The following is a 26,025-nucleotide window of genomic DNA, read 5'->3' as shown; positions in this document are numbered from 1 at the left end:
GCAACTAAAACGTTTTTAAAGTGCATCACCCCAGTATTTGGGTACCATGAACATGTGGCTATCCGGCAGCACCTGGAGTGAGGGATTCCACCTAAGGAAATGTTACTGAAATGAAGCTTTTCCCTTTAAGTGTCACCTTTTTTGGGGGAAATTAATCATTTTGTTGGAAATTGTTTCAGATGTAATGTGTATATCCCCCCCATCTTATTAATCCAGTTATACTGAGTATGATCAGCCATTTCTTGATGACTTGGAGACACAGGATAATTACCCTTGGGCATGACTGAATCATAGAATTCTCAGTGAATTTCTCCAGACTGTGGGCCTTTTAGTAGGTCATGATTTTTTGGTGATCTGTCTTTTCAGTCGGTATCACCTGTCACTCCTCAGTTCGTTAGCTACTAGCAGAAATGTAGTCTAAAAAAAATCCTCATGTAGCATCCCCAGAGGTGACCTTGCTGCTGGGTCTCTGGAAAGCCTGGCTTAGAGCGGCAGGAACGCCAGGGGCAAGTCTGTGGCGGTTTATGTCTCAGCCTAAATAAAGCGGCAGGCAGCATCCCTCTGAGGGGCCTGTAAAAAAAGATGGATCCGAAAGGAACAAGATTCCTGCTACGGACAGAGAACCAAGCAGTTCTGGCCAAGGAGGTGGGACCGCATTTGAGGGGCTTAAGTCACTTCATACTCTGACGGTACCTCTCAGTGCCCACCCAGGAGCAGGCATTAGGTGTGTGCTCCGCTGGGGAGCCTGCCTCCCACCACCCCAGGCAGCTTTCCCACAGGGAGCTGGACCCTGCACTTGGGGCATTTTTCCCAGGGCGCCTGTTTCTTGCACTAACCCAAGCTTTTTTCACATCACATACGGCAGCTGGGTCTATCCCACTAGGCCCATGGCCTTCTAGCGTGTTAGCTGTTCCTTTTGTCATGGCTCTTAACAGTCATCACTCACGCAAACGTTTTTAAAAGACATGATTTTGTTCTTCCTCCTGGGGATATTTAAAAGTCATTTAAGCCACTTACACATTGTTTTCCACTTACACAAGTTTTGAATGCTGGTTAGACGTCACGATTTTTTTTTTTTTTGAGACGGAGTCTCGCTCTGTCATCCAGGCTGGAGTGCAGTGGCGCTATGTTGGCTCACTGCAAGCTCCGCCTCCTGGGTTCACGCCATTCTCCTGCCTCAGCCTCCCGTGTAGCTGGGACTACAGGCGCCCGCCACCGCACCCGGCTAATTTTTTGTATTTTTAGTAGAGACAGGGTTTTACCGTGTTAGCCAGGATGCTCTCGATCTCCTGACCTCATGATCCGCCCGTCTCGGCCTCCCAAAGTGCTGGCATTACAGGCATGAGCCACTGCGCCCGGCCGACGTCATGATTTTTAAATGCAGCAAGTCAACCAAAGTATCAACAATGCAAGGAGCAGGGGAGCTTTCCTGGTAGGCCATGGAAGGGTCTAGTGACGGAGGGCAGGTCTGGGTCACAGTCCTGGGGCAGCTGAGGGTCAGGTTGCAGATGCCCCGGATGTGCCCGAGAGCGTGGCGACAGCCAGCACGGAGGGGCGCCGTGGCCTTCTCAGCACCGTGTGTTAAGGTGGGGCTCACCATTTCTTGGGGCCTTCCCTGGGATACAGGGGCAAGTTTGGAGGGGGCTTTTCTCTTCCCAAATCGGAGGTCAGACAACACTGCTTATGTGACCTACCCTTGTAGAGCAGAGATGGGCCACTCTCCATGGGCCCCCAGGGCTGGAGTGGAGCTCCAAACTGCACACGGGCCCTTAGAGGCTTCAGAGAGCGTGAACTTTTTCAGTGACATGTTTGAAAATCTCTATTACAAATTTTATCAGTGCCTGATGTTTTTGAAGACGAAGCTGACAGGTATTAAATGAAAACTGAAGCTGTTAACTAGGAACCTTTGCCACATGATAGTCCACGTTTCTTTGGAGTTGGGGGAGAATATTCCTTATCTGACTTGGTAATGAGGAATCGTGGGAAACTCTTGGGGAAGGAATCCTCAGGAATTAGGTCAAGGAGCCACAGATGGATCAAGGGAGTCTTTCCTCTGGGAGAACAATCTCCTAAGGCACTGGACCGAGACCCTGACTGGGTGCGAAGAGACCGCAGAGTGAGGGGCAGGTAGCGAGCATCCTGACCCCAGGCCCATCTGCCCTTGCGTTCTGAGTTCCACCAGAGACCCGAAATGCAGTGTTTTAGAATTGTGTAATATTCCTTAAGAGACCAGGAGACATTCTTCAGTGTCTTCAAACTGGGACTGTTCCCACTTACCTGAGATAAGGAGATTTGCTTCCTGTCTTGACATCCCATCACCTGTGTGTCATAGTCGGCCCCTTCCAGGAAGACCCCGCAAGAAGAACCTGCTCCTCATCAGAGCCTTATGTGTTCCCCACCCTGAGCCCGCATCCCTCCGCGGCGCTGTGTTCCGGGATGTCTTTGGATTCTGTTTAAAATGTCCTTGTTAAGACATTCCAAGGTTTGAACTCCGCTCCTAGCTAAACCTCTTCCTTGTTTACAGGGACTGAAATAGCCACATTCTGACCTTCTGTTCAGTCTGGGATCATCTGTGGTAGTGTGACTACATTCCTTTCCCATACGAGGATCTCATTTACACAGCAGTTATGGAAGGGCCAGAAAACTAGACTTGCTCCCGCCCTCCTCCTGCCCATGTTCCTTTTCCCTTCAGATTAGCCCTCCTAGGCAGCCATTCCGCAGCCGCCTGGGTCATTACCCAGGAAAGCTGGAGGCACCACATCCCCCTCATCAGGGCCATGCCTACCCAGGGAGGGCTCAGGGTGCCTCTGGGCTGGTGTGCAGAACCCAAAGTGGGTCCTCACCCTTAGTGTCCTGCTCCCAGGCCAGATGTCATCAACCCCAGGGGCCCGTGTCTCGGTGCCACATGCCATAAATGACCCATCACTCCTGTTTTGTGTGTCCTACAGTCTAAGTGTTTGGAGGGTTTGCATTTGGGCCACCTGCAAGTGACTGTGTCTGGAGTTTCAGGAGGAGAGGGTGTCAGGAAAATAATGCAAGATCATCCCTGTGGAAGCCAAAGTGCCCTGGTCAGTGAGAACCCCTGCGAGGAGCTTAGAGGAAGAAGCCCTTAGGCCAGAGAGATTGGAGGCGTGAGTTCTGAAAGACAGTGGGGCCTGTATGTGCTGAGGGGACTAGAACAGAAGAGAGGAAGTAAGAAGAGGCACAGCACGCTCTTGCTGAAAGTAGCCTGCGGCCAGGTTTTGAAGGCCTTGAAGGATGTGTTAGGGATTTGGAAGCCATTGGAAAGATAAGCAGAGGTGGAGAGTGATTTAGGAATGTTGTCTTGCTGCCTGAAGCAAAGTGGATGAAGATTGAAGGTAGGAGCACACATCCGCACCAGCGGCCCTAAGATGGTGGAGTGGAAGGAGCAGATGAGCCGAGAGGACAGGAGAGGAGGTTGGTGTAAAAGGGCAGAGACAGGCCAGGGGTGCACAGGGATGAGTCTGGATTGGGCTGCCTTGAGGGCTGTCTACAGGAAGCATACTTAAGCGGATGTGCTAGAACTGTATTATTTGCCACAACCTGAAGAGAGACAGGCAAGTATTAGCTTCCCGTCACAGAGGTCTGGAGTATCCATGGCCCGCTGTGGCAAGCTCTGCCTGGCCTGCCCCTGCTCCGCTGGCCGTTACTACCGCTATCCACTCGTACTGTCGTCCAAAAACTGGGAAGTGAAAAAGGTGTATTGGGTCACAGGTCAGATCCAAGTTGGACAGATTTGGTTTGTATAGAAAGGAACATTTACAAGCTCATCCCGTACACTATGTTTCAGTGGTCACCTAAATATTCTTATTTCAGGACTTTAAACACATTTTCCCAAATCTAACTTGGGACAAAATCTAACTTGGGACACTTAGATAGGTTATCAGTAATTATCTGTTTTCTTTATAGCCTCTTTCCGCACACAAATAAGCATCTCCCTGTACAAAATTCTAGCATATGCTGAGCTGATTGCCTTCTGCATACACCTTTTCTACAACTTCTCAAACGTGTGAGACATGCTGGTAAGATGGCAGGAAAAGGAGTGACCGAATAATACAATATAGCTGAGATGTGTTTCAAGAAAACCTGTGGGCCAGGGTCGGGCTCTGTGAGTGGGAGTCAAGGACTTGCCCCATGTATCTCATCAAGGTGAGACCACTGACACGTGTGTGTGTGTGGTCAGTAAATATGTTGTATACACACGTCTGCACACTGTCATCTAAGCCATCGTTCTCCCATCCACAGCCTCTCCAGGACGAAGCCATCACAACCAGGGAGCGGTTGACACCTGCTCTCCTAACATGTTTTCTTTCTGTTTCAGGCTTGAAAAAACCTTGCCCAGTTTTGATCCCTTCAAGACTTTGCCACAGCCTCTATCACACATCTGTTTTTCTCGAAGAAAAAATATAATAAAAATGTTTTACTCTTTTACACTGTATAATTATAAGAAATAGCGTGTTATTTGTGAATGCATGGTCTGAAATTTCTGTACAGTTTGGAGATATTTTCAAACGAAACGTAAGAGAAGTCAACAATAAAACCAAGAAAAGTGAGTATTTTTATACCAAACATTTTAAGTATGCTGGGATGGACAATCTTACACTGGGTTGGATCACAGTTTTTGTGCTTGACTTTTGAATGCTTGTAATTAAAAATATCTATTTTTTTCCTCTGAAGTAAGTTGCATGTTTGAGGCATGTTTCCAGATATCAAAATTTCCTGAATTGTATTGTGAATATATAGAAATCTGTGCCTGGCCGAAGTCCAGGGTAAATTAGTAGGTGGTAGGTGTTAGAAACAGAACTGTTATCTGCAGTGTTAGGTCTAGGATCCCAGTTCTAGTAGGACAGCCCTGCAAGACAATCAACCAGAAGCCTCCAGGAGCTTCTACCTATGGCTTATTCACAACTGGGCAAGAAAACATCGTTGGTAAGAACTGCGGAGTGTGCCCTTAGAAAGCCCTGGCAGCTCCGGCTGTGACTGTATCAACTGTGTGCCAAGTGTGAGTTTGTCCAGTTTTATGTTTCCACTCTCCTGTACGTGTAGCCACTCGATGCCTAACCCACCTTCCACAAGCCAGCCCCGCATCCCTCTCCCCCAGTGGAAGCGCAGAGCCTGCCTCACTGGTAACGGAAAACCTTGGCTTGGGAGGCCAGCCCTGGCCCATAAAGGGGCTGGCTATGCCCAACCCGCTTGGCTGCAGTGGGCAGCTCATGTCTCTATCTCCAAAGTGATGTTTGCAAAACATTGGCTGAATTGAGCTGGTATTCCCAACTCTTGCGGCACTCGGCCAAACCGACCACATCCCATGAGCTCCCAAATGGCGTCTGCTCACTGTGAGACGAGATGCCACACTGCACAGGAGACGGAGGCAGTGGGCATTTGGAACCAGTTCTGTACAGACTTCGTCAAAGCCAAAGTCAGTCTGGTGGTGTCAGTTGACATCTCCAGAGTTCATGACAGCTCAACCTCTCCCCTTGTACAGAAGCCATTTGTAAAATCACGTTGACCTAAATTCAGCTGCCAAACACAATCACAGTCTTTTCCTATTGATCTGCTCGGCTTACGTTGAAAATTTCAATGTCATGATTACCTGGTTGGTTTGGGTTTTTGTTTTGTTATTTTCCATTGGAAATAAAGATGTCAAGAAGCTTTTAAAGGTCACCACAAAAAAACCAAGGCCAGGAGTGAAGGGCTCTTTCTTAGCGTAAATAAGGGGAAAGGGCAGTTAGCTCGGGGACTTGTGACGGATCCACTTTGGTGTTCAAGGACCTGCTTATGCCCTCAGTGCCACTCGGTCTTGGTGAGATGCCTGTGCTCCTCTACGGCACACAGCTGCTTCTGCACAGTCTCTTCTGCTTTCATAACTGTTTAAAGGTACTTTTCTATTGTCATTTTTAAAAAATAAAGTGTTTATTCCAGCTCTCACACCATTGCTTGACAAATTCTTTTTTAGCAAGACCAACTACATGTATCCCACACTGCAGACAAGAGGCCAGCAGATTTCCTTCCCATTTTCAGGCTTCGGCAGAGCTAAACATTGGCCATTGAGCTTAGGCACAAAGAGATTAAAGGAGGAAGCAGACACCAGGGAGAGCCAGAGAATAAGCCTGCAAAGGCACGACCACAGCGGCTGGTGAGCTAAAAGGACACCAGAGGCAGAGGGACCTCAAGGGAGGTCCCTCATCTACCTCAGCCTACAAAGCTTGACTCAGGATTTTCTGAGTTATATTAAAATGTCACTTAGGCATTCTGCTGACTTAAATATATCTTACGCCAGGCATGGTGGCTCACACCTGTAATGCCAACACTGGGAAGCTGAGGCAGGAGGCTTGCTTGATCCCAGGAGTTTTGAGACCAGCCTGGACAATGTAGCAAGACCCTGTTTCTACAATTTTAACATTAGCCAGGTGCACTAGGACCTGTGGTCCTAGCTACTCAGGAGACCGAGAAGGAAGGACAGCTTGAGCCCAAGAGGTCGAGGCTGCAGTGAGCCATGACTCACTCAAGCCTTGGCAGCAGGACAAGACCCTGTCTCTTTTTTTTTTTTTTTTTTTTTTTTTTTGAGACGGAGTCTCGCTCTGTCGCCCAGGCTGGAGTGCAGTGGCCAGATCTCAGCTCACTACAAGCTCCGCCTCCCGGGTTTACGCCATTCTCCTGCCTCAGCCTCCCGAGTAGCTGGGACTACAGGCGCCCGCCACCTCGCCCGGCTGGTTTTTTGTACTTTTTAGTAGAGACGGGGTTTCACCGGGTTAGCCAGGATGGTCTCGATCTCCTGACCTTGTGATCCGCCCGTCTCGGCCTCCCAAAGTGCTGGGATTACAGGCTTGAGCCACCGCGCCCGGCCAAGACCCTGTCTCTAAAACCATATTTAAGAAAAAAAAAAAAAAGTGGAAAACCAGGCACCAATTGCCAAGACAATTGTGTTTTATATACACTCTCACCTACTCTTTTTCCCTCAAAAAGAGAAAGCAAAAAAATACTGCTTACATCCAAGCAGTGGCAACAACCACTACTGCGTCTTGCTGGGCACTGAGATGACTCGCAGTTAGGCTCTCACAGCCTGCCTGCAGAGGGGCCTAGCCACCACATGCAGGCTGTGTCCACTGCCTTCCAACTCACGTAACTAGAAGGTCAAAAGCTTTCCTGGGCCCAGGCTTAGAAGGCCACGCCAGCATGGCTCTCAGGCCGGCCTGATCTGCCTTTGGTCCACCTGTGAGCTCCAACTCAGGCGCCAGAGATTGGCCAAACAGCTAAGGAATAGAGGCTAGTGAGCTCTTAAGGGGCTCTGCTGCCTCAGGACTGCCCGGACTCCATCCCAGCCAGTCACTGGCTGAACACAGTCACCTATGATTTTTTACAGGAGGCCTTGGGATGGATGAGCGCTCCGATCTTCCCCATGCTGATGATAGTCATTTCGTGATGTGCAAGTGACAAGCCTGGATGGCATTTACTAACCTAGTGTGACCTCCAAATACATTTCCACTCACCAGTCAAATACCAGCTTCATTAGGGTCTGTGCAAAGTTATCCTTTTTGTCACTACTGAACAGGAATGAATGCAGTATGTCTTTTGGAATCAAGAACTTGGAATAAGAAAAAGGCACGCTGTTGCCTCTTGCTCCCATGCAAAATGTCCCAATTTGTTGGCTCCAGAAAGATGGTAACTAAGCCCATCTTTTTGTGTGATTACCAAATGAACCCTTCCTTGTTAATGTCGAACTGATATAACTATAGATGTGGCATCTGAAATTAAATACCATGCTTTCCATGTCTATAACAAAATGACAAAGGAATTTGAAAAGAATCTTAACAGTTCACAAAATGAACATTATATTGCCAATTAATCACACCTGGGCTTCAGACTCACCTGGACCCAGGGCGTGTGTGTGTGTCCGCCCTACTTTCATGGACTAGCTTGCAATTGTTACTGGCCCATCCCTCCCCTGAATTCTGTGTTCCAATAGACAAGAATCCTTGGTGTCTGTCAAGGTGACATAAAGAAGTTTTTTTTTTTAAGCGACAGGGTCTCACTATGTTGCCCAGACTGGAGTGCAGTGGCAGATTCATAGCTCACTTGCAGCCTCAAACTTCTGGACTCAAGCCATCCTCCCGCCGCAGCCTCCTGAGTAGCTGGGACTATAGGCACGTGCCACCGTGCCCAACTTCAACTAGTTGTTTCTGAGCACTTTGGGCAAGACACGATGTGTGCTAAGAATATGGACAGGTTCCCAAGAGCACTCCCACCCACCCAGTTGGAAGGTTCTGGCACACAGTTGCTCTCCTCTCCAATTCTTAAACCATTCTCTCCACACCCTCATGGCATAAAACAACTTTACAGCCTGCATAGAAAACCAAAGAATATTCATTACCAGTGAGGTGTTATCTAAAACACTCATCCTCAAAAACTGCCTCTCCTAAAACTCTAATAACTATGATACTGAAAAACTATGTTGTCAGCAATTTGATCAAGAGCCCTAAACTAGGAAATTTCAGTAGCTGCCACTGTAAAGCTGTGTGTCCCTGCTGCAGAACATCCCAGATGGAACTAATATTAACTCTTGTGTGAACTGGCCTGGTTCTGTAGCTACCCAGTCCTGAGAGGTGCCAGTGCGCTGTGAGAACTAGGCCCCCCTGCAGCTCTCCAACGAACCTGACACTTTCCTCTTCCTGACCCTCAGTTCAAACCACATTCACTCCTACTTGGGGGGTAGGGGAGGCAGCAGCTCTTCCTACAAACCGTAATAATTTGCTGGTAAATATAAACAAAACAGTGAGGCCTTCCATTCTCCACTGTTCACATATATCTCACCTATGGACGATCTGAGGGGAAGAGAAAATTCGGGTCCTTGTGTTCCACCTGTCCAGCTGAGAAATTCTTGTGCAACTCTGCCATGGTCGTTAATTCCAAGTTAGGAACTCGGGCCAAATGCTTAAAGTCAACCCAAACTTCTGAGCAAAAAGGAGGGCCTAAATGCAATGAGAAATGATGCACGAGTTTGTAAATAAAAGATTTACCTGGCCAAAGAGTGCTTTTTTCTTAAAACCAGAACACAGGCCTTGGCATGGGGGCTTGGCAGGCACTTCAAAACCTCACAGTCACCACCCGGGAGACAAACCTGCTCTCGGCGCTTCCAGAGCTGGTCCTGCCTAAATCAGTCTCATCTTCTATGCCTCAGAAAATCACTATTAACTAAGAATCCGGGAACTGATAAACCAAATACCCTCGTCCCACAAAACCGTCCCCACTCAGAATCCCATTCTGCTGCTAGAGATTTCCAACAGCTCACAGATGAAGCTGGGGCTGTCCACTCGCAGTCCCTTGAATGCTGGGGCTGGGAGGATGGGATGCCCCCCGCCGCCTTCCCACTAAGCCTCTGCTCAACAGGCGTCAAGTGCCGCTCTGTCCCCCAGGTCCCACCATCATCCGGCCACATTTACAGGCTGTGACAGCATCAGCCAAATGTTCATTTTTTACACTCTGTCCAGGCTTGACTACATTTCTCTTAGCTATCTCCTAAAAGCCTCACATCATGGCGATGAATTATAGATCAAATGCACTCCCGACTGTCATACCCTCTTAACTCACCCAGCCGTGCCATTCCCACGTGCTTCTAAATGGACAGCAGAGCCAGCAGAAACAGGCAGAGGGGAGAACACGACTTCAACTTGGTGTTTCTGGTGGATATGTTTTCAGACACCCAGAAGAACTGCGGAGAGACAGCTTTCTCTGTACAGCATCCCTCGGAGATGCTGCAGACTTGGTTCCAGGCCATCGCAATAATGCAAACATCACAGGAAACTGGGTCACACAAATGTGTTGGTTTCCCGGTGCATATTAAAATGTTTATGCTACATGATAGTAGAAAGTGAGCAATAGCATTATGTCTTAAAGAACTCAATTATATACTTTAATTTTAAAATGTATTATTGCTTAAAAAAATGCCAACAAAATGAGCACATGCTGTTGGAAAAACGGCACCAACAGATCTGCTTGAAGCGGGTTCCCACAAACCTTCAATTTGGAAAAGAAACTCCATAGTATCCGTGAAGACATATAAAGCAAAGCACAATAAAATGAGGTGTGCCTGTAATATGACCGTCCAACACAACTAAACTTCCATCAGTGTTCCCACAAACACTGTATCCTCCTCAACACGTCACCAGAGGATGCAACCCCAGTACCTTGAGATGGGGTACACGGAGGATTTGCTCTTCCATTAGTAGACAAAGTGGATCGAAGCTTAATAAAAGAAACTAAGTGAATGAGATAAAGCTACGGAATTTTGTGAGCACAGCAATTCAGTGAGTCACTTCATTTTGCTAGATCTTCATTTCTGAAATGAGTTTTAGACAAAATAACTGACATCAATTATCAGGCCAGCCCACGAAGTACAGGTGAGCACAGGCATTGCTAGAAGTCACAACCAATACACAACTGGGAGTAAGCGCCTTACCACAGAGAGGGAGGCCCCGAGGCCCATCTCCCTGCAAAGCAGGTGAGATGTCCAAACTGCACTTCCAGACCTGGCCCATAAAATGAGATGGAGTGTGGAGATCACAAAAGTAGGTACCTACCTGGAGATGAGCTAACTCTAGATTTTTCACAGGAAAGCTAGTTTCATGCCATAAGATATTAAAGCTCTTCCTTACCAGAAAAAAACCTGATACGAAGCAAGACAGGCTGTATTTCCTGTGTTCTAAATTATCGTGGGAACCTCAGTTACATCCTCTCCTGCCACGTTTTCGAGCTTGGAGGTAAGAAAGAGGTAAAGTAAACAGATGACGCTGTAAAGGGATGAAAGGTAAGTAGAAAAGAGAAACCAACTGAAAAAGCAAAAAGGCTCCTTGTCATCTGCACAAAGCACTTCCTGCTCTGGGTTTCCATCATGCCTTTTCTGAGAACCACCACCTCGTTTCCTGATCCACTACTGTCCCATGCTGTGACAGGAGGACCATGACCACCAGCGCAAAGGACCACAGCAGAACATAAAGAGTGCAGGTGAGGAAAATGCGAACTTCGCCGTGGAAAGCAGGAACCACGTGAATTTCCCGTGAGTCACCCTCACTCCTTTAAAGAACGCTCACATATTTGATAATGGCTCTCATGAGCTGGGCCAGTGACAGGGTGACAGAGGGCATCTCCACCAGAAGAACCTCGGGTCGGACCACATGAGGGTGGGGACGTGGTATAGCTGACGTTTAGGTTGGCAAGGAGACTCTACCCAGGCTTGCCATCCTGGAATTTACCAACCCAAGAAGCTGGACACTGATGCTTTTTTTTTTTTTTTTTTTGAGACAGAGTCTCGTTCTGTCCCCCAGGCTGGAGTGCAGTGGCACCATCTCAGCTCACTGTAACCTCCACCTCCCGGGTTCAAGGGATTCTCCTGCCTCAACCTCCCAAGTAGCTGGGACTACAGGCGTGTGCCACCACACCCAGCTCATTTTTATATTTTTAGTAGAGACGGGGTTTCACCATGTTGGCCAGGATGGTCTCAATCTCTTAACCTCATGATCCGCCTGCCTCAGCCTCCCAAAGTGCTGGGATTACAGGCGTGAACCAGTAATCCGGCTGACACTGATGCTTCTTTTTAAAAGAAAACATTAACAGCGACATCCAGCACCTCTTTATTGCTCAGCTTGCTAACGAGCGGCACACCTGTGTTCCAGTGGTGAAATCCGTGTACTCAGCAACACAGTGCAGGCTGCAGGCTTCATCACATCCCCAGCACGGGACCTGTGGCAATCAGAGACCGGAGCTGCTTCCTGCCATTTCCAAGAATGAAAAGAAACAGAATTCACTAACATCTTAAAAATCCTTCTACAATGATTTTATTATAAATATGTTATTTTGGAATACACAAATACTGCATTCAAGACTATGGGCAAACTTGCTCTAAAGTAACAAACGAGGAAGAAAGGAACCAGGAACCATTTAGAAGGGAAGAAAAATACAGCAAAGACACCTGCATGCCACACACAGCGCCTTTCTCCCAGGGAGTAACAGGTTAACAGGGAACGTCACATTGCCCATGAGCCCATTCTACTCAAATAAGCTTTGAGTTTGGTAATTTGCACTTGTTCTGTAAACTGAACTGCTCCTCTCCGCGGCCGCAAGCAGCAGATGGGAAGACAGTCTTCAGACCCCAAGCATCAGCAGGAACGCTCTTGATTGTGTATCTGTGACTCTGTTCCAGGGCAAAGCTGTTCCCTATTTGCCGGAAGTAATGTCGGAGTAATCCTTCAGCACTCCAGCCAAGTGTTCGTTATGAGTCTTAAAGCGTCGCTTTTTCTGTGAAGCAGGCTTTTTCCTTCTCTGAATAGGGGCCTAAAGGAAAAGGTAAAAACAGTTAGAAACCACAGCTGCTCCGAGGGGTGGTGTGGTCAGGATATTCTGAGCATGACCAGATGCCAGCGGCTGAGGATGCCGGGTCTGGACCCTGCTCCTGCTCTGCCGCCCAGCAGCACACACAGGGCACAGCACACGCCCTGACCAGACCCCGGGCCTCTGTTCCCCTGAGATGCAGACGCCATCGGAAATGAAGGAGCAGGCACAAAAACCTATCAAAACGATTCTAGGCACTAAGTCAAACAAAAGGGGCGGTGAAGCCCTTCAGCTGTCTCTGTCATCAGGTTTAAAAACGTATCCACCATTACCGATTTTAAAAAGATCTGAAGAAAACATGGCAAAATCCTGAGAAAAGAGGGGCACATGAAGGTTTGTAATATTCTCTTATTCTTTTCTATATATTTCAAATATTAGCATCACATGATGAAAAAAATCAACAAATGAGACAATAATAGGAAATCATGAAGGGCTACAATTACACTCATTTGTGGAAAGAGATTGACAGTAAAGCTTCCCTTTTGGTGAGTCCTAAAAATTCACCGAACACACATCCCCACCCCACACCCCAGAAAGACACAGGTGACAAGCTACAAAGCATGACAGTGGACAAGGAAAGCGGGGAGGGGCACAGCGCTGCTAACAAGGGTGCTGGCGAATCATCCCCCTGGGCTTTGTTCTTGGACTACAGATTTTATTTGCTGATACAAGACAATGTAAAAGTCATCATTTAATGACTAACATCCCCTGAGCGCAGGATTTAGAAACTATACAGACAAAATATCTGGTTCCTAAGGGACCTGAAAGTCACAACAGCAGAACCAGGCACCAGGACGGCGAGGCTCACAGAGCAGGGGAGGGCCCCCCGTTCAAGTCTGAAAGGTTGTGCAGATCAAGGCGCAGCCTCCCTTTAAGAATGAGAAGGGCCTGTAGCAGCTTAGAGTCGGAGGGTGGGGAACACGCAGGCCCCTGGAAGGTTCCACATGGCTGGACCTCAAGAGCAGGACTGCTTGGGAAGAGCTGGGTGTGGAAAGGCACTCACAGGCCTGGAGCAGCACCGAAGGCAGGTCTGCAGCCCTGCAATACCTTAGATATGACCTGGGCTGCCCACACTGAAAAACAATGGCAGGGAACGACTCCTGCTCTTCAGAGGGCAGAAAGCGGAGCAGGCAACAGTTCCCAGGGCGGGGGATTAAGCTGCTTTGCTAGAGATTACGCACCACTCTCTTTGGTCCAGATTCCTGCATGGAAGAAATACCCTGTCGCTTCAGATATTCTTCAATTTTCTCCTCGTCCATGGAATCCACAGTGACACTCCTCCACAGTTTCTGAAATTCTGTACCAAAGAGACACTGGTTATTTTACAACACATTTTTACAAACTACAGCATCTTGATGATCAAAATCCAGGCTTCAGTGTTATCTCCTCTGGATCCAAATGAGCACATCTGAGATGTCATCATGAAACAAGTCAGGGCAAAACATCCATGTGTGGGACACGGTGCAGGGAAGGGCCTGGAGACAGAACTGCACCCACGCAGCCCCCGACAGTGGGGCTGTTTCTAGAGGCCGGCAAATAAGGGCTACTGCGATGGAGCCGCCCTGCTTTTCTGGGGAGGAAAGCCGTCGACACCCTCCTTTAATTCCTCTATTTGGGGCTAACAGCTTAGTTCCTGCTCAGCTCCCCTAAGCATGATACACTCATTCCTCTCTCACTGATAATAGAAAATAAGAAACGTGGAGGGAGATGGGAACTTAAGTTTCACAGAAATGAGGTTATTCAACAATTTATCTGCAAAAAAGACTACTGGAATCAAATAACCTGGGAACTGGTGACAAAGGAGGCATGAAAGAGAAAGGGGGGGGTGGCTGAAATAGAAGCACTGTCTCACCCCCGCTCTGTAACACAAGGAGAAGAAGTCCTGCCTGCATCTTGTCTTCAGAAACCTGTGGTCCCTCTGCCACATTTCTGCAACCAAGAGAGACCACAATTGGGAAGCATCCCAAATGAACATTATTTACATCTTACATTGTGCTCCTGAAGACAGGTTCTGATCACTGGTTTAATTATCAGCAGCTACTTTCAGACACAAAATCCTAAGACTTACGCACTCAGGAATGAAAAAAGGAAAAGCTCTCTGAGTCCCGAGGCTTCACAGAGCCTCCCGCTCACAACTGCCCCACACACTGAGGGGACACACCTTCCCTTCCTTTCTTCCCAACCCAGACCCTCACCCGGCACTGCCCTCCTTTTCTTCCAGAGTCATGAACTTCCCACGGTCCGTTCACAAACGATAAATGAAGTAGGCACCCGATACTGTGCTGGGCCAGATTTCTTTCCTTTCCCTCTTTCCTTCCTCCCTCCCTTCTATTTCATTTCAGTACACGCTGCATGAAGCAAATGATGCCCACACAGGCAGGACTCTGGTGATACTGTGGAAATCTGTTTTCTGCCACCTACCCTGAAGCTTTTCATTGCAGGTGACCAATGGCAAAAGTGGCAAAATCTACTACAAATAATTCAACCTGAGCACAAAGTTATTTAAATCCAAAATGTCTCTAAATAAGATTTTTTAATTTCCATAGACACATTAGGGGTTCTTTCTACATTAGGGGTTCTACACACTCACTGAACGTCCATCTGCACATATTATGGACATGACCTAACTGATAACTGTGTGCATGATTGTCTCAGCCTCTGTAAGCTCCTTGAGAGCAGGGAGCTCTATTTCCATCTGGTTCCATGACATTTGGCAATGTACCGAGCACGACAGGTCCTCAGTGATTTGACTACTGAATCTATGAAACAGCATCACTGTCTACTACAGCCCAGACATCAATGATTTGACTACTGAATGTATGAAATACCATCATTGTCTACTACACCCTAGATGAGACAGACTGTTTTTCTTTTTTTAAAATTTATTTATTTTTCAGATAGGCTCTAGTTCTGTTGCCCAGGCTGGAAAGCAGTGGCGCAGTCTCAGCTCACTATAACCTCCACCTCCTGGGCTCAAGCGATCCTTCCACCTCAGCCTTCTGAGGGGCTGGGACCCAGGTACATACCACCATGCCCAGCTAAGTTGTTTTTGGGGGGCTTTTGTGTAGAGATGGGGTTTTGCCATGTTGCCCAGGCTGGGCTCAAACTCCTGAACTCAGGCAATCCACCTGCCTTGGCCCCCCGCAAAGTGCTGGGATTATAGGCAGCGAGTCACCATGTCTGGCCTATATTTTTCCTTTTACATTTTTAAACTTTTTAAAAATAATTTTACACTAACAAAAGGGTTACAAAATGAGTACACAGAGTTCCGATATGCCCTTTACCCAGCTTCCCCTAATGTTAACACTTTACATAATTGTATAATTATTGAAACTAACATGGATATATTACTATTAATTCATCAACAGACCTTGCTGAAACTTCAAGAGTCTGACCACCGATGCCCTTTTCCTGGCCCAGGATCCTGTAATCACCTGCCACATCTCTTTGGTCTCCTCCATTCTCTAAGTGTGGCCAGTCTTTGTTTCCCACTAGTCAGCTGTTTTATAGAAACTTCCATTTGGGTTTGTCTAGTATTTCCTCATTACTAGATTGAGGTTATGCAATTCTGGCGAGAACAACACAGTAACAAGCTTGTGCCCTTCTGGGGCAAAGTAGCAAGCTACATAGTGTCAACATGGACCCGGGTAAATGCAGACCATCAGGCAAGGTGTTATCTCTCACGTTTCTCTGTCATGAAGCTATCAGTTTTTCCTCTGTAGTTAATAATTAATTGGAGAGAGATTTTCAGACTATACAAATACCCTGTTTCTCATATTATCACTAATTTTATCATAGCATCCATTGGTAGTGCTTACCTACAAAAATGATTACTTCTAAGTACCTACTGGCAAATTATTTCCAACATTCCTTCCATATGTACTAAGTAGAATTCTACTATAATAGGTCGGGCACGGTGGCTCATGCCTGTAATCGTGCACTTTGAAAGGCCAAGGAGGGTGGATCATTCAAGGTCAGGAGTTCAAGACCAGCCTGGCCAACACGGCGAAACCGCATATCTACTAAAAATACAAAAATTAGCTGGACGTGGTGGTGAGTGCCTGTAATCCCAGCTACTCAGGAGGCTGAGGCAGGAGAATCACTGGAATCTGCAAGGCAGAGGTTGCAGTGGGCTGATATCGTGCCACTGTACTCCAGCCTGGGTAACAAGAGACTCCATCTCACAAACAAACAAACAAACAAAAAACCAAAGAACTGCTCTTTCTTCAGTTCACTGTTTGTTTGTTTGTTGAGGCAGGGTCTCACTTTGTCACCTAGGCTGGAGTGCAGTGGCACAATCTCGGCTCACTGAAGCCTCAACTTCCTGGGCTCAAGCAATCCTCATCCCTCAGCCTCCCAAGTGGCTGGGACTACAGGCGTGTGCCACCACACCTGGGTAACTTTTGTATTTTTAATAGAGACAGGGTTTCATCATGCTGCCCAGGTTGGTCTCAAACATCTAGACTCAAGAGATCCACCTGCCTTAGTCTCCCAAAGTGCTGGGATTATAAGCCTGAGCCACTGTGCCCAACCTCCAGCTTGTTTTTCAATTATTTAATTTAGCAGAGACTCGTGGATATTACTGTATAGATTTATATCTACATATTTATTACACAGATGATAATCCATGACAATCAGTAATTATTTTGTGGTTCAAACATCCCAGCTCTAATCACTTAAGATTTCCTTCATGTTGGTTCCTATGTCCCTGACTTGTTTCCTTTTTTTTTTTTTTTTTTTTTTTTCAGTTTTTCTTCTTTCTCTCACTTTCTGGTACTAAAAGATGTTCCAGGCTCATCTTGTATTTCCCCTCATTTGGAATCAATCATTTCTTCACGGATTCCTGACTCATTTTATTATAGAATGGTATTTAAAAACCAAGATCTACGTATTTTGGGTTTTAAAAAAATAGCAATCTCTTTTTTGAAAACAAAATGATCAAGGGACATCAAATTTAAAGGCAGACACTTCATTACGGCAGAAGACAGCCAAGTATCATGAAAGTCAGGTACCCTCTAAACTGTAAGGGTAAATAAAATCAGAACTGATTTAGAAATCTACTCTCTTAGCAGAAAAGAGGAGAAAACAGACTAGAATTTAAAAGTTCAGATTTGATCCTTTCATTTCAAAAGACCCTTCCTTGTCCCACGAGTTAAGAATAAAAAATTGTGTAACTGCCACAGAAGGGAAGAAAATGAGCCAACTTACCAATGAGGCTTTGCTTAAAATTCCCAAATAACGCACTCACGTTCTGCCTGTGCTTAGCCCTTTCCTGTAAATGCAAAAGTGGCACAACAGTGTGGTGCAGGCCTCAGAGCCAGACGGCCTGGCGGTGACCTCAGTTACCCCATTTCCTGCACAAAGTGGCACAAGTAACTTAATTTTTCTGCCTCCATTTCTTCATCTATAAAGTGAAGATAATAGTAATACCTGCCTCACTGAGCATGGTGGCTCATGCCTGTAATCCCAGCACTTTGGGAGGCCAAGACAGGTGGATCACCTGAGGTCGGGAGTTCAAGACCAGCCTGACCAACACGGAGAAACCCCATCTCTACTAAAAATACAAAATCAGCCAGGTGTGGTGGCACATGCCTATAGTCCCAGCTACTCGGGAGGCTGAGGAAGGAGAATCGCTTGAGTCCGGGAGGCAGAGGTTGCGGTGAGCTGAGATCGCACCACTGCACTCCAGCCTGGGCAACAAGAGCAAAACTCCATCTCAAAAATAATAGTATTGATAGTAACAATAATAATACCTGCCTCATAGAATAGTGAGGATTAGAGGAGTTAAAGCACTGAGAATAATGCCTGCAAATGAAACAACATTATCTACACCTATTACTGTTATCATCAACATCTAACACCCATCCTCATTTTCTGGGTGCTGGTGTCTTTAATAAAGGCAATATAAAACATTTAAAAAGAGGATTGGCTACTAGACACAAAGTGATCTCATTTATGTAAAGTAGAAGAAACAAAAATTCTACAAATTTCCTAAAAAGCAAAAACACATACATATTAAATACATCGTGAAGATGTGGAAAATACACACCAATAGGTATCCCCAGAGAAAAGAATATAGTTTACTTAGAGAATTTTCAATTTTTTGCTCTACAGACTTGACAAAGGTTTTATTAACAATATGCAGAAATATTTGTGTATTGCTAGTGTAAAATTTCACATAAATAACCTAAAAATAAGGAGGATCATATTTACTAATAATTCACGCACTTGCCACTTTTTCTCAGCCCCACATTAGGCTGTGGTGTTCTAGTGTTAGCATTAAGGTACATCTCTGCCATTTAAAAAACAAGGTAGGCCAGGCCCCGTGGCTCATGCGTGTAATTCCAGAGCTTAGGGAGATGGAGGTGGGAAAATTGCTTGAGCCCAGAAGCTTAAGGCCAGCCTGGGCAATATATCGAGACCTCATCTCAAAAATTTAAAAAATGAGCCGGGCATGGTGGTGCTCGCCTGTAGTCCCAGCTACTCAGGAGAATGAGGTGGGAAGAGAGCTTGAACCCAGAAGTTCCACATTGTGAGCTACAATTGTGCCACTGCACTCCAGCCTGGGAGACAAAGAGAGACCCTGTCTCTAAAACAACAACAAAACCAAATGCAGAATCTCAACCAGCAACACTCCATGCCTTCCTCCCTTTTCCTTTAACAACACGTGTTATTAACATGACTTTTTATCCTCAAAAGTGTCATTATATATCCACTTTGCAGTTCCAGAAAATAGGACATTTCTCGATTTACCTCACCTTCTAGTGATCTTACATTTGAAAAACTATCAAAATAATTTCTCTTGTGTGCTACAAAGAAAAATGCACCCCCACCCAAGATGTCCACATCTTAATCCCCAGTACTCGTGAATACATTACCATATATGGTAAAAAAGACTTTGGTGACTAAGAATCTTGAGATGAGGAGATCTCAAGATTTGGATTCTGAATTGGATGAATTAATAATACTGTTAAAATGTCCATACTATCCAAAGCGATCCACAGATTCAATTCAATCCCTTTAAAAATTCCAATGTCATTTTTCACATAAATAGAAAAAATAATTCTAAACGTCTAATGGAAACACACACAAAACAACTGATTAGCCAAGGCAATCTTGAGCAAAACAAATAAAATTAGAGGTACCACACTACTTCAAACCATATTATAATGCTACAGTAATCAAAAGAGCATGGGACTGGCATAAACAAAAGCCCAGAAATGAACCCATGCATTTACAATCAGTTGATCTTTGACAAAGGTGCCAAGAACATAAATAAAGGGTGTCAGGAGAATGAAATGAGACCACTGTCTCACACCATATAGAAAAATCAACTCAAAATGGATTAAAGACTTAAACATAAGATCTGAACCTGTGAAAATACTACAAGAAAACAGAGGGAATACAATACAACACTGGTTAGGGCAATCATTTTTTGGATTTGACCCCAAAAGTTCAGGCAACAAAAGCAAACATAAACAACTGGGATTACAACAAATCAAAAAGCTTCAGCATGGCAAAGTAAACAGAGTGAAGAGACAACCTACAGGTTGGAAGAATATATTTGCAAGCAACACATCTAATATGGGGTTAATATACAAAATACAGGGCAGGTGCCACAGCTAATGCCTATAATCCCAGCACTTTGGGAGGCTGAGACAGGAAGATTGCTTGAGTCTAGGAGTTCGATACCAGCCTGGGCAATATAGTGAGACCTCGTCTGTACAAAAAAATGTTTTAAGATTAGCCAAGCTTGGCGGTGCACATCTGTAGTCCCAGCTACTCAGAAGGCTGAGAGGATCACTTGAGCCTGGGAGGTGGAGGCTGCAGCTATCCGCGATTGTGCCACTGAATTACAATCTGGGTGACAAAATGAGATGCTGCCTCCAAAAAAGAAAGATATATGTGTATATATATATATATTTTTCCCATATATATGGAACTCAAAATAATAGCAAAAAAAAAAAAAAAAAAAAAAAACCTGATTTAAACAATTGGCAAAAGACCTGAATACTGTCTGAAAGTTCAGAAATATTCAGAAATCCTGAAATGTCAGAAATATTCAGACATTTCTCAAAAGAAGATACACAAATGAGGCCAGGCACGGTGACTCATGCCTATAATCCCAGCACTTTGGGAGGCCAAGGTGTTAGGATCATCCGAGGTCAGGGGTTCTAGAGCAGTCTGGCCAACATGGTGAAACCCCATCTCTACTAAAAATACAAACTCAGCCGGGCATGGTGGCAGGCACCTGTAATTCCAGCTACTCGGGAGGCTGAGGCAGGAGAATCACTTGAACCCAAGATATGGAGGTTGCAGTCAGCCGAGATTGCGCCACTGCACTCCAGCCTGGGCAACAGAGCAAGACTCCATCTCAAAAAAAAAAAAAAAAAAAATACAAATGACCAACAGATATATGGCTCCTCATCACTAATCATTAGGGAAATGCAAATCAAAACCACAATGATTTCCAATTGGGGCAGAGACTTAAAGGAAAACGGAGAAAGAGAAGTACAATGAGCCATCACTTCGCACCTGTGAGAATGGTTATCATCAAAAAGACGAAAGATAAAATGCACTGATGAGGATGTGGCAAAGGGGACACCTGTACACTGTTGGTGGAGATGTAAATTGGTGTAGCCATTATGGAAAACTGTATGGAGTCCCCCCAAAAAACTAAAAACTGGATTCTCATTTGATCCAGCAATCCCACTTCTGGGTATTTATTCTAAGGACTTGAACTTAGTACGTTGAGGAGATGCATGCACTCCCATGTTCACTGCACCATTATTTACAACAGTCAAGATAAAGACTCAATCTAAGTGTCTATCAACAGATGAACGGATAACAAAAATATAATATATACACACACAATGGAATACTATTAGCCTTAAAAAAGAAAGAAATTCTGTCATTTGCAACATGAATAAACCTGGAGAACATTGTTAAATGAAATAAGCCAGGCACCAAATGACAAAAACCGCATGTTTTCACCTCTACATGGAATCTAAAACAATCAGAACTCAACAGAAGCAGAGAGTAGAATGATGGCTACTAGAGGCTAGGAGAAGGGGAATGAGAAGGTGTTGGTCCAAAGAAAAAAAGAATCTTGAGAGGCAGGTTATTCTGGATTATTTGAGCAGACCCAATGTAATCACAAGGCTCCTTATAAAGGAAAGAGGCAGGCAGGAGAGCCTGAGTCAAGGCAGAAGCAGAGACCAGAGTGATGCTGGGACATGAGCCAAGAAATCTGGGCAGCCTCTGGAAGCTGAAAAGGCAAGGAAATGAATTTCCCCACGAGTATCCAGCAGGTGCAGCCCTCTTTATCCATTTAAGACTTCTGAACTCCAGAACAGTAAGATACTACATTTGTGTTGTTTTAAGCTGCAAAGTTTGTGGTAACATCTTATAGCAACAACAGGAAACTAATACACACTGCTTGAAATTTTTCTTTTTAAAAAAGTACTGGCCTGGCCAGGCACAGTGGCTCATGCTTGTAATCCCAGAACTTTTGGAGGCTGAGGCAGGCAGATCACGAGGTCAGGAGTTTGAGACCAGCCTGACCAATATGATGAAACCTCGTCTCCACTAACAATGCAAAAATTTAGCTAGGTGTGGTGGTGCGCACCTGTAATCACAGCTACTTACGAGGCTGAGGCAGGAGAATTGCTTGAATCCAGGAGGCAGAGGTTGCAGTGAGCCCAGATTGCACCACTGCACTCCAGCCTGGGTGACAGAGCAAGACTCCAGCTCAAAAAAACAAAAAAGTATTGGCCCGGTGCAATGACTCACACCTGTAATCCCAGTACTTTGGGAGGCCAAGGTGGGAGGATCACTTGAAGCCAGGAGTTCAAGACCAGTCTGGGCAAAAGCGAGACCTCCATCTCTACAAAAAAAAAAAATAAATAATAAATTGGCCAGACATGGAGGCATATGCCTGTAGTTCCAGCTAATCAAGAGACTGAGGTGGGAGGATGGCTTGAGTCCAGGGGAGTTCAAGGCTGCAGTGAGCTATGACTGTGCCACTGCACTCCAGCCTGAGCAACAGAGCAAGATCCTGTCTTAAAAATAAAAAATAAATTTTAAGTATAACTTAAGCAGGCAGGATTACATAAGACAAGTGCCACTTCATCCTCAACATTTCAACAAGTATTTCTTGAGAATTCTGTCACTACCACAGTATGACCTGCTATCTGGACATATGTAAAGAACAGGCATCGTCTGCCCAAATACGTGCAGCAGAGGCTGGACAGAATCATGCCGAGAGCTAACTGTGGCTAGAGAAGATGAGAAGAACTTGGCAGCACTTGCTGTTCTTGGTGATCCTGCTAAAATCTACACTGAGCAATTGCACTTTTTACTTGGGATAAACACCAGACACCAAAACAAGAAGGGGAGAAGCCATGGGGTAACTCTTTACCTTGAAAACAGCTTTACAATGGGAGAAACACCATATTCTTTTGAACAACTACTTTAAACTGTCCTTTTATTTTACTAATGTATAATTTATGAAAATTAAAATCCTGCACATTTTAGTGTACAATTCCGGAAGTTGTGACAAGCATATGGTCATGCTAACACCACAATAATGATACAGACAGTTCAGCAACCGCAAACCACCCTATTCTCCTCTGCAGTCACTCTCTCTCTCCACGGGCAGCCCTTGATCTGTTTCTATGGTTCTGTTTCCCAGGAATGTCATAAACGTATAAATAAAATCACACAGCATGTCCCTTTGGAATCTGGCTTCCCTCACTAGGCATGATGCCTCTGAGATTCATCCACGTTGTTGGAATGTCAGTCTTTTGTTCCTTTTCATTGCTGAGTTGTATTCCATTGTAAGTATGTGCCACAGTTAAGGGGAAATTAAGGGACAGTTAAAGACGTGAGTTGTTTCCAATTGTTGGTGGTTATGAAGAAAGCCAGTATAAATACTCATGAATTTTACATGAATTTGGGTTAACACCCAAGAGTGGGATGGCTGGCTCATACAGTAGTATATAGTACAATGTAGAGATCTATACCTACTATTTAGCTTTCTAAAGGAGGACACTGGACCCATGTCTCACATCATAAACAAAACTCCTAGAGGAAAAAACAGAAATAAACCTTCATGACCTTGGATTAGGCAATGGTTTAGACATGACACCAAAAGCACAAGCAGCAAAAGAAAAAAGATAAAGGATTTGATCAAAATTAAAAACTTTTTTTTTCTTTTTGAGACAGAGTTGCACTGTCACCCAGGCTGGAGTGCAGTGGCGCAATCTCAGCTCACAACCTCACCCTCCCAGGTTCAAGTGATCCTCCTGCCTCAGCCTCCCGAGCAGCTGGGATTACAGATGGGGACCATCACATCCAGCTAATTTTTGTATTTTTAGTAGAGACACGGTTTTGCCATGTTGGCCAGGCTGGTCTCGAACTCCTAACCTCGGATGATCCGCCCGCCTTGGCCTCTCGAAGTGCTTGGATTACAGGTGTGAGCCACTGTGCCTGGCCCCAAATTAAAAACTTTTATACCTCATAAGACACCATCAAGAAAGTGAAAAGACAACCCACAGAATGGAAGAAAATATCTGTAAAGCATGTATCTCACAATGGCCTTGTATCCAGAATAAAGAATTCTTACAGCTCTGTAATAAAAGCACAAAACAATTTTTTAAATGGACAAAGGATTTCAACAAACATTTTGCCAAAGGAAATATACAGATGGACCAGGTGTGGTGGTTCACACCTATAATTCCAGCACTTTGAGAGGCCACGGCAGGATTACTTAAGGCCAGGAGTTCAAGGTCAGCCTGGGCAACATAGTAAGACCCTGTCTCTACAAAAAATTTAAAAATTATAGTCAGGTAACGTGGCACACACCTGTTGCCCTAACTACTCAGGAGGCTGAGAAGGGAGGACTGCATGAGTTTGAGGCTGCAATGAGTTATGATCGCATCACTGCACTCAAGCCCAGGAAACAGAGTGAGACCCTGTTTCTACAGCAAAATAAATAAATAAATAAATAAATAAATAAATAAAAATAAAATATATAAATGGCCAATCAGCACACAAAAAGATGTTTGACATCATTAGTCATTAGGGAAATGCAAATCAAAATCACAGTAACATTTCACATCCACTAGGATGGCTAAAATCAGTGTTGGCAAAGGTGTGGGGAAAGCAGAACCTTCCTACATTGCTGGTGAGAATGTCAATTAATGTAGCTGCTTTGCAAAATAGTATGACAATCTCTCAAAAAGTTAATCATAGAATTACCACATGATGTAGCAATTCCACTCCTAGGTATATACCTAACAGAAATGAAAACACATGTCCACACAAAATCTTGTATAGGTATGTTCATAGCAGTATTATTCGTAACAGCCGAAAAGTGGAAAAACCCAAATATCCATCAACTGATACATGAACTGTGTATGGCCATACACTTTTTTTTTTAACTAAAAGCACTTAATGCTCTTTATTTCCCTATAAGCACTGCTATAGCTGCATCCCATGAATTTTGATACACTGTGCTTTCACTTTCATTTAATGCAACAACATTTTTACTTCCCTGTGATTTCCTCCTTGAACCATATGTTACTTAAAGGTATTTAATTTCAGGCTGGGTGTGGTGGCTCACATCTGTAATCCTAGTGCTCTGGGAAGCCGAGGTAGGCAGATCACTTGAGCCTAGGAGTTCGAGACGAGATTGGGCAACATTGCAACACTCCACCTCTACAAAAAAATACAAACATTAGCCAGGCATGGTGACACACACCTGTAGTCCCAGCTACTTGGGAGGCTGAGGTAGGAGGATCGCCTGTGCCCAGGGAGGACAAGGCTGCAGTGAGCTGTGATCATGCCACTGCACTCCAGGCTATACAGTGAGACTCTTGTCTCAAAAAATACATAAATGAAATTATTTAATTTCCAAATGGACAGTTTCCAAATATAGCTAGCTCTGTTATTGATTTCTAGCCTAATTCCATTATGGCCCACACAAATCATTCATGTATAGTTAGCCTTTGGTATCCATGGGGGATTGGTTCCAGGACTCCTAACAGATACCAAAATCTACAGCTGCTCAAGTCTCTGATATCAAATGGTACAGTATCTACATATAACCTATGCCTATCCTCCCATGTACTTTAAATCATCTCTAGATTACTTATAATGCCTGATACAATTTAAACACCATGTAAATAGTTATACTGTATTGTTTAGGGAATAATGACAAGGAAAACGTCTGTATGTGTTTAGTACAGACACAATTTTTTACCAAATATGTTCAGCCTATAGTTGGTTGAATCCGCAGATGTAGAACCAAAAGACATGGAGGGCCAATGGTACTTTCAATTCTTTCAAATACAATTAAAGTTTGTTTTGTGGGCTAGAATACCAGCTATCTTGGTGAACATTCCAGGTGCACTTGAAAATATAAGCACAGGGCCAGGAACAGTGGCTCATGCACGTAATCCCAGTACTTTGGGAGGCTGAGGCAGGTGGATAACTTGAGGCCAGGAGTTCAAGACCAGCCTGACCAACATGGTAAAACCCCATCTCTACTAAAAATACAAAAATTAGCCAGATGTGGTGGTGCATGCCTGTAATCCCAGCTACTCAGGAGGCTGAGGC

At 45.0% G+C, this 26,025-nt stretch overlaps 2 protein-coding genes across 9 annotated transcripts in view; one reads left to right on the top strand and one right to left on the bottom strand.

Annotated features, from left to right (window-relative positions):
- The window catches only part of LOC105481969 (RNA binding protein, mRNA processing factor), a 189,409-nt gene extending 183,460 nt beyond the window's left edge, over positions 1-5,949 (top strand). For both annotated transcript variants that reach the window (XM_071068425.1, XM_011741771.3), the window contains one exon: positions 4,343-5,949. The gene's annotated coding sequence lies outside the window, so the exon portion shown is untranslated. The remainder of the gene's footprint in view (positions 1-4,342) is intronic.
- A 5,887-nt stretch (positions 5,950-11,836) lies between these two features.
- The window catches only part of LOC105481966 (general transcription factor IIE subunit 2), a 106,336-nt gene continuing 92,147 nt past the window's right edge, over positions 11,837-26,025 (bottom strand). For 5 of the 7 annotated variants that reach the window (XM_071068432.1, XM_071068430.1, XM_071068429.1 and 2 more), the window contains exons 7-8: positions 13,587-13,702; positions 11,837-12,348 (exon numbers count right to left, since the gene is read on the bottom strand). In XM_071068432.1, the coding sequence (XP_070924533.1) occupies positions 12,232-12,348; positions 13,587-13,702 (233 nt within the window). In that variant the 3' untranslated portion in view covers positions 11,837-12,231. Of the gene's footprint in view, positions 12,349-13,586; positions 13,703-14,257; positions 14,335-26,025 lie in introns of those variants that run through there. The other 2 variants (XM_071068433.1, XR_003018087.2) reach the window with 2 other exon arrangements.

Source organism: Macaca nemestrina, chromosome 8 (assembly GCF_043159975.1).
Source record: "Macaca nemestrina isolate mMacNem1 chromosome 8, mMacNem.hap1, whole genome shotgun sequence".
NCBI lineage: Eukaryota > Metazoa > Chordata > Mammalia > Primates > Cercopithecidae > Macaca > Macaca nemestrina.
This window is presented reverse-complemented; position numbering and strand designations above follow the sequence as displayed.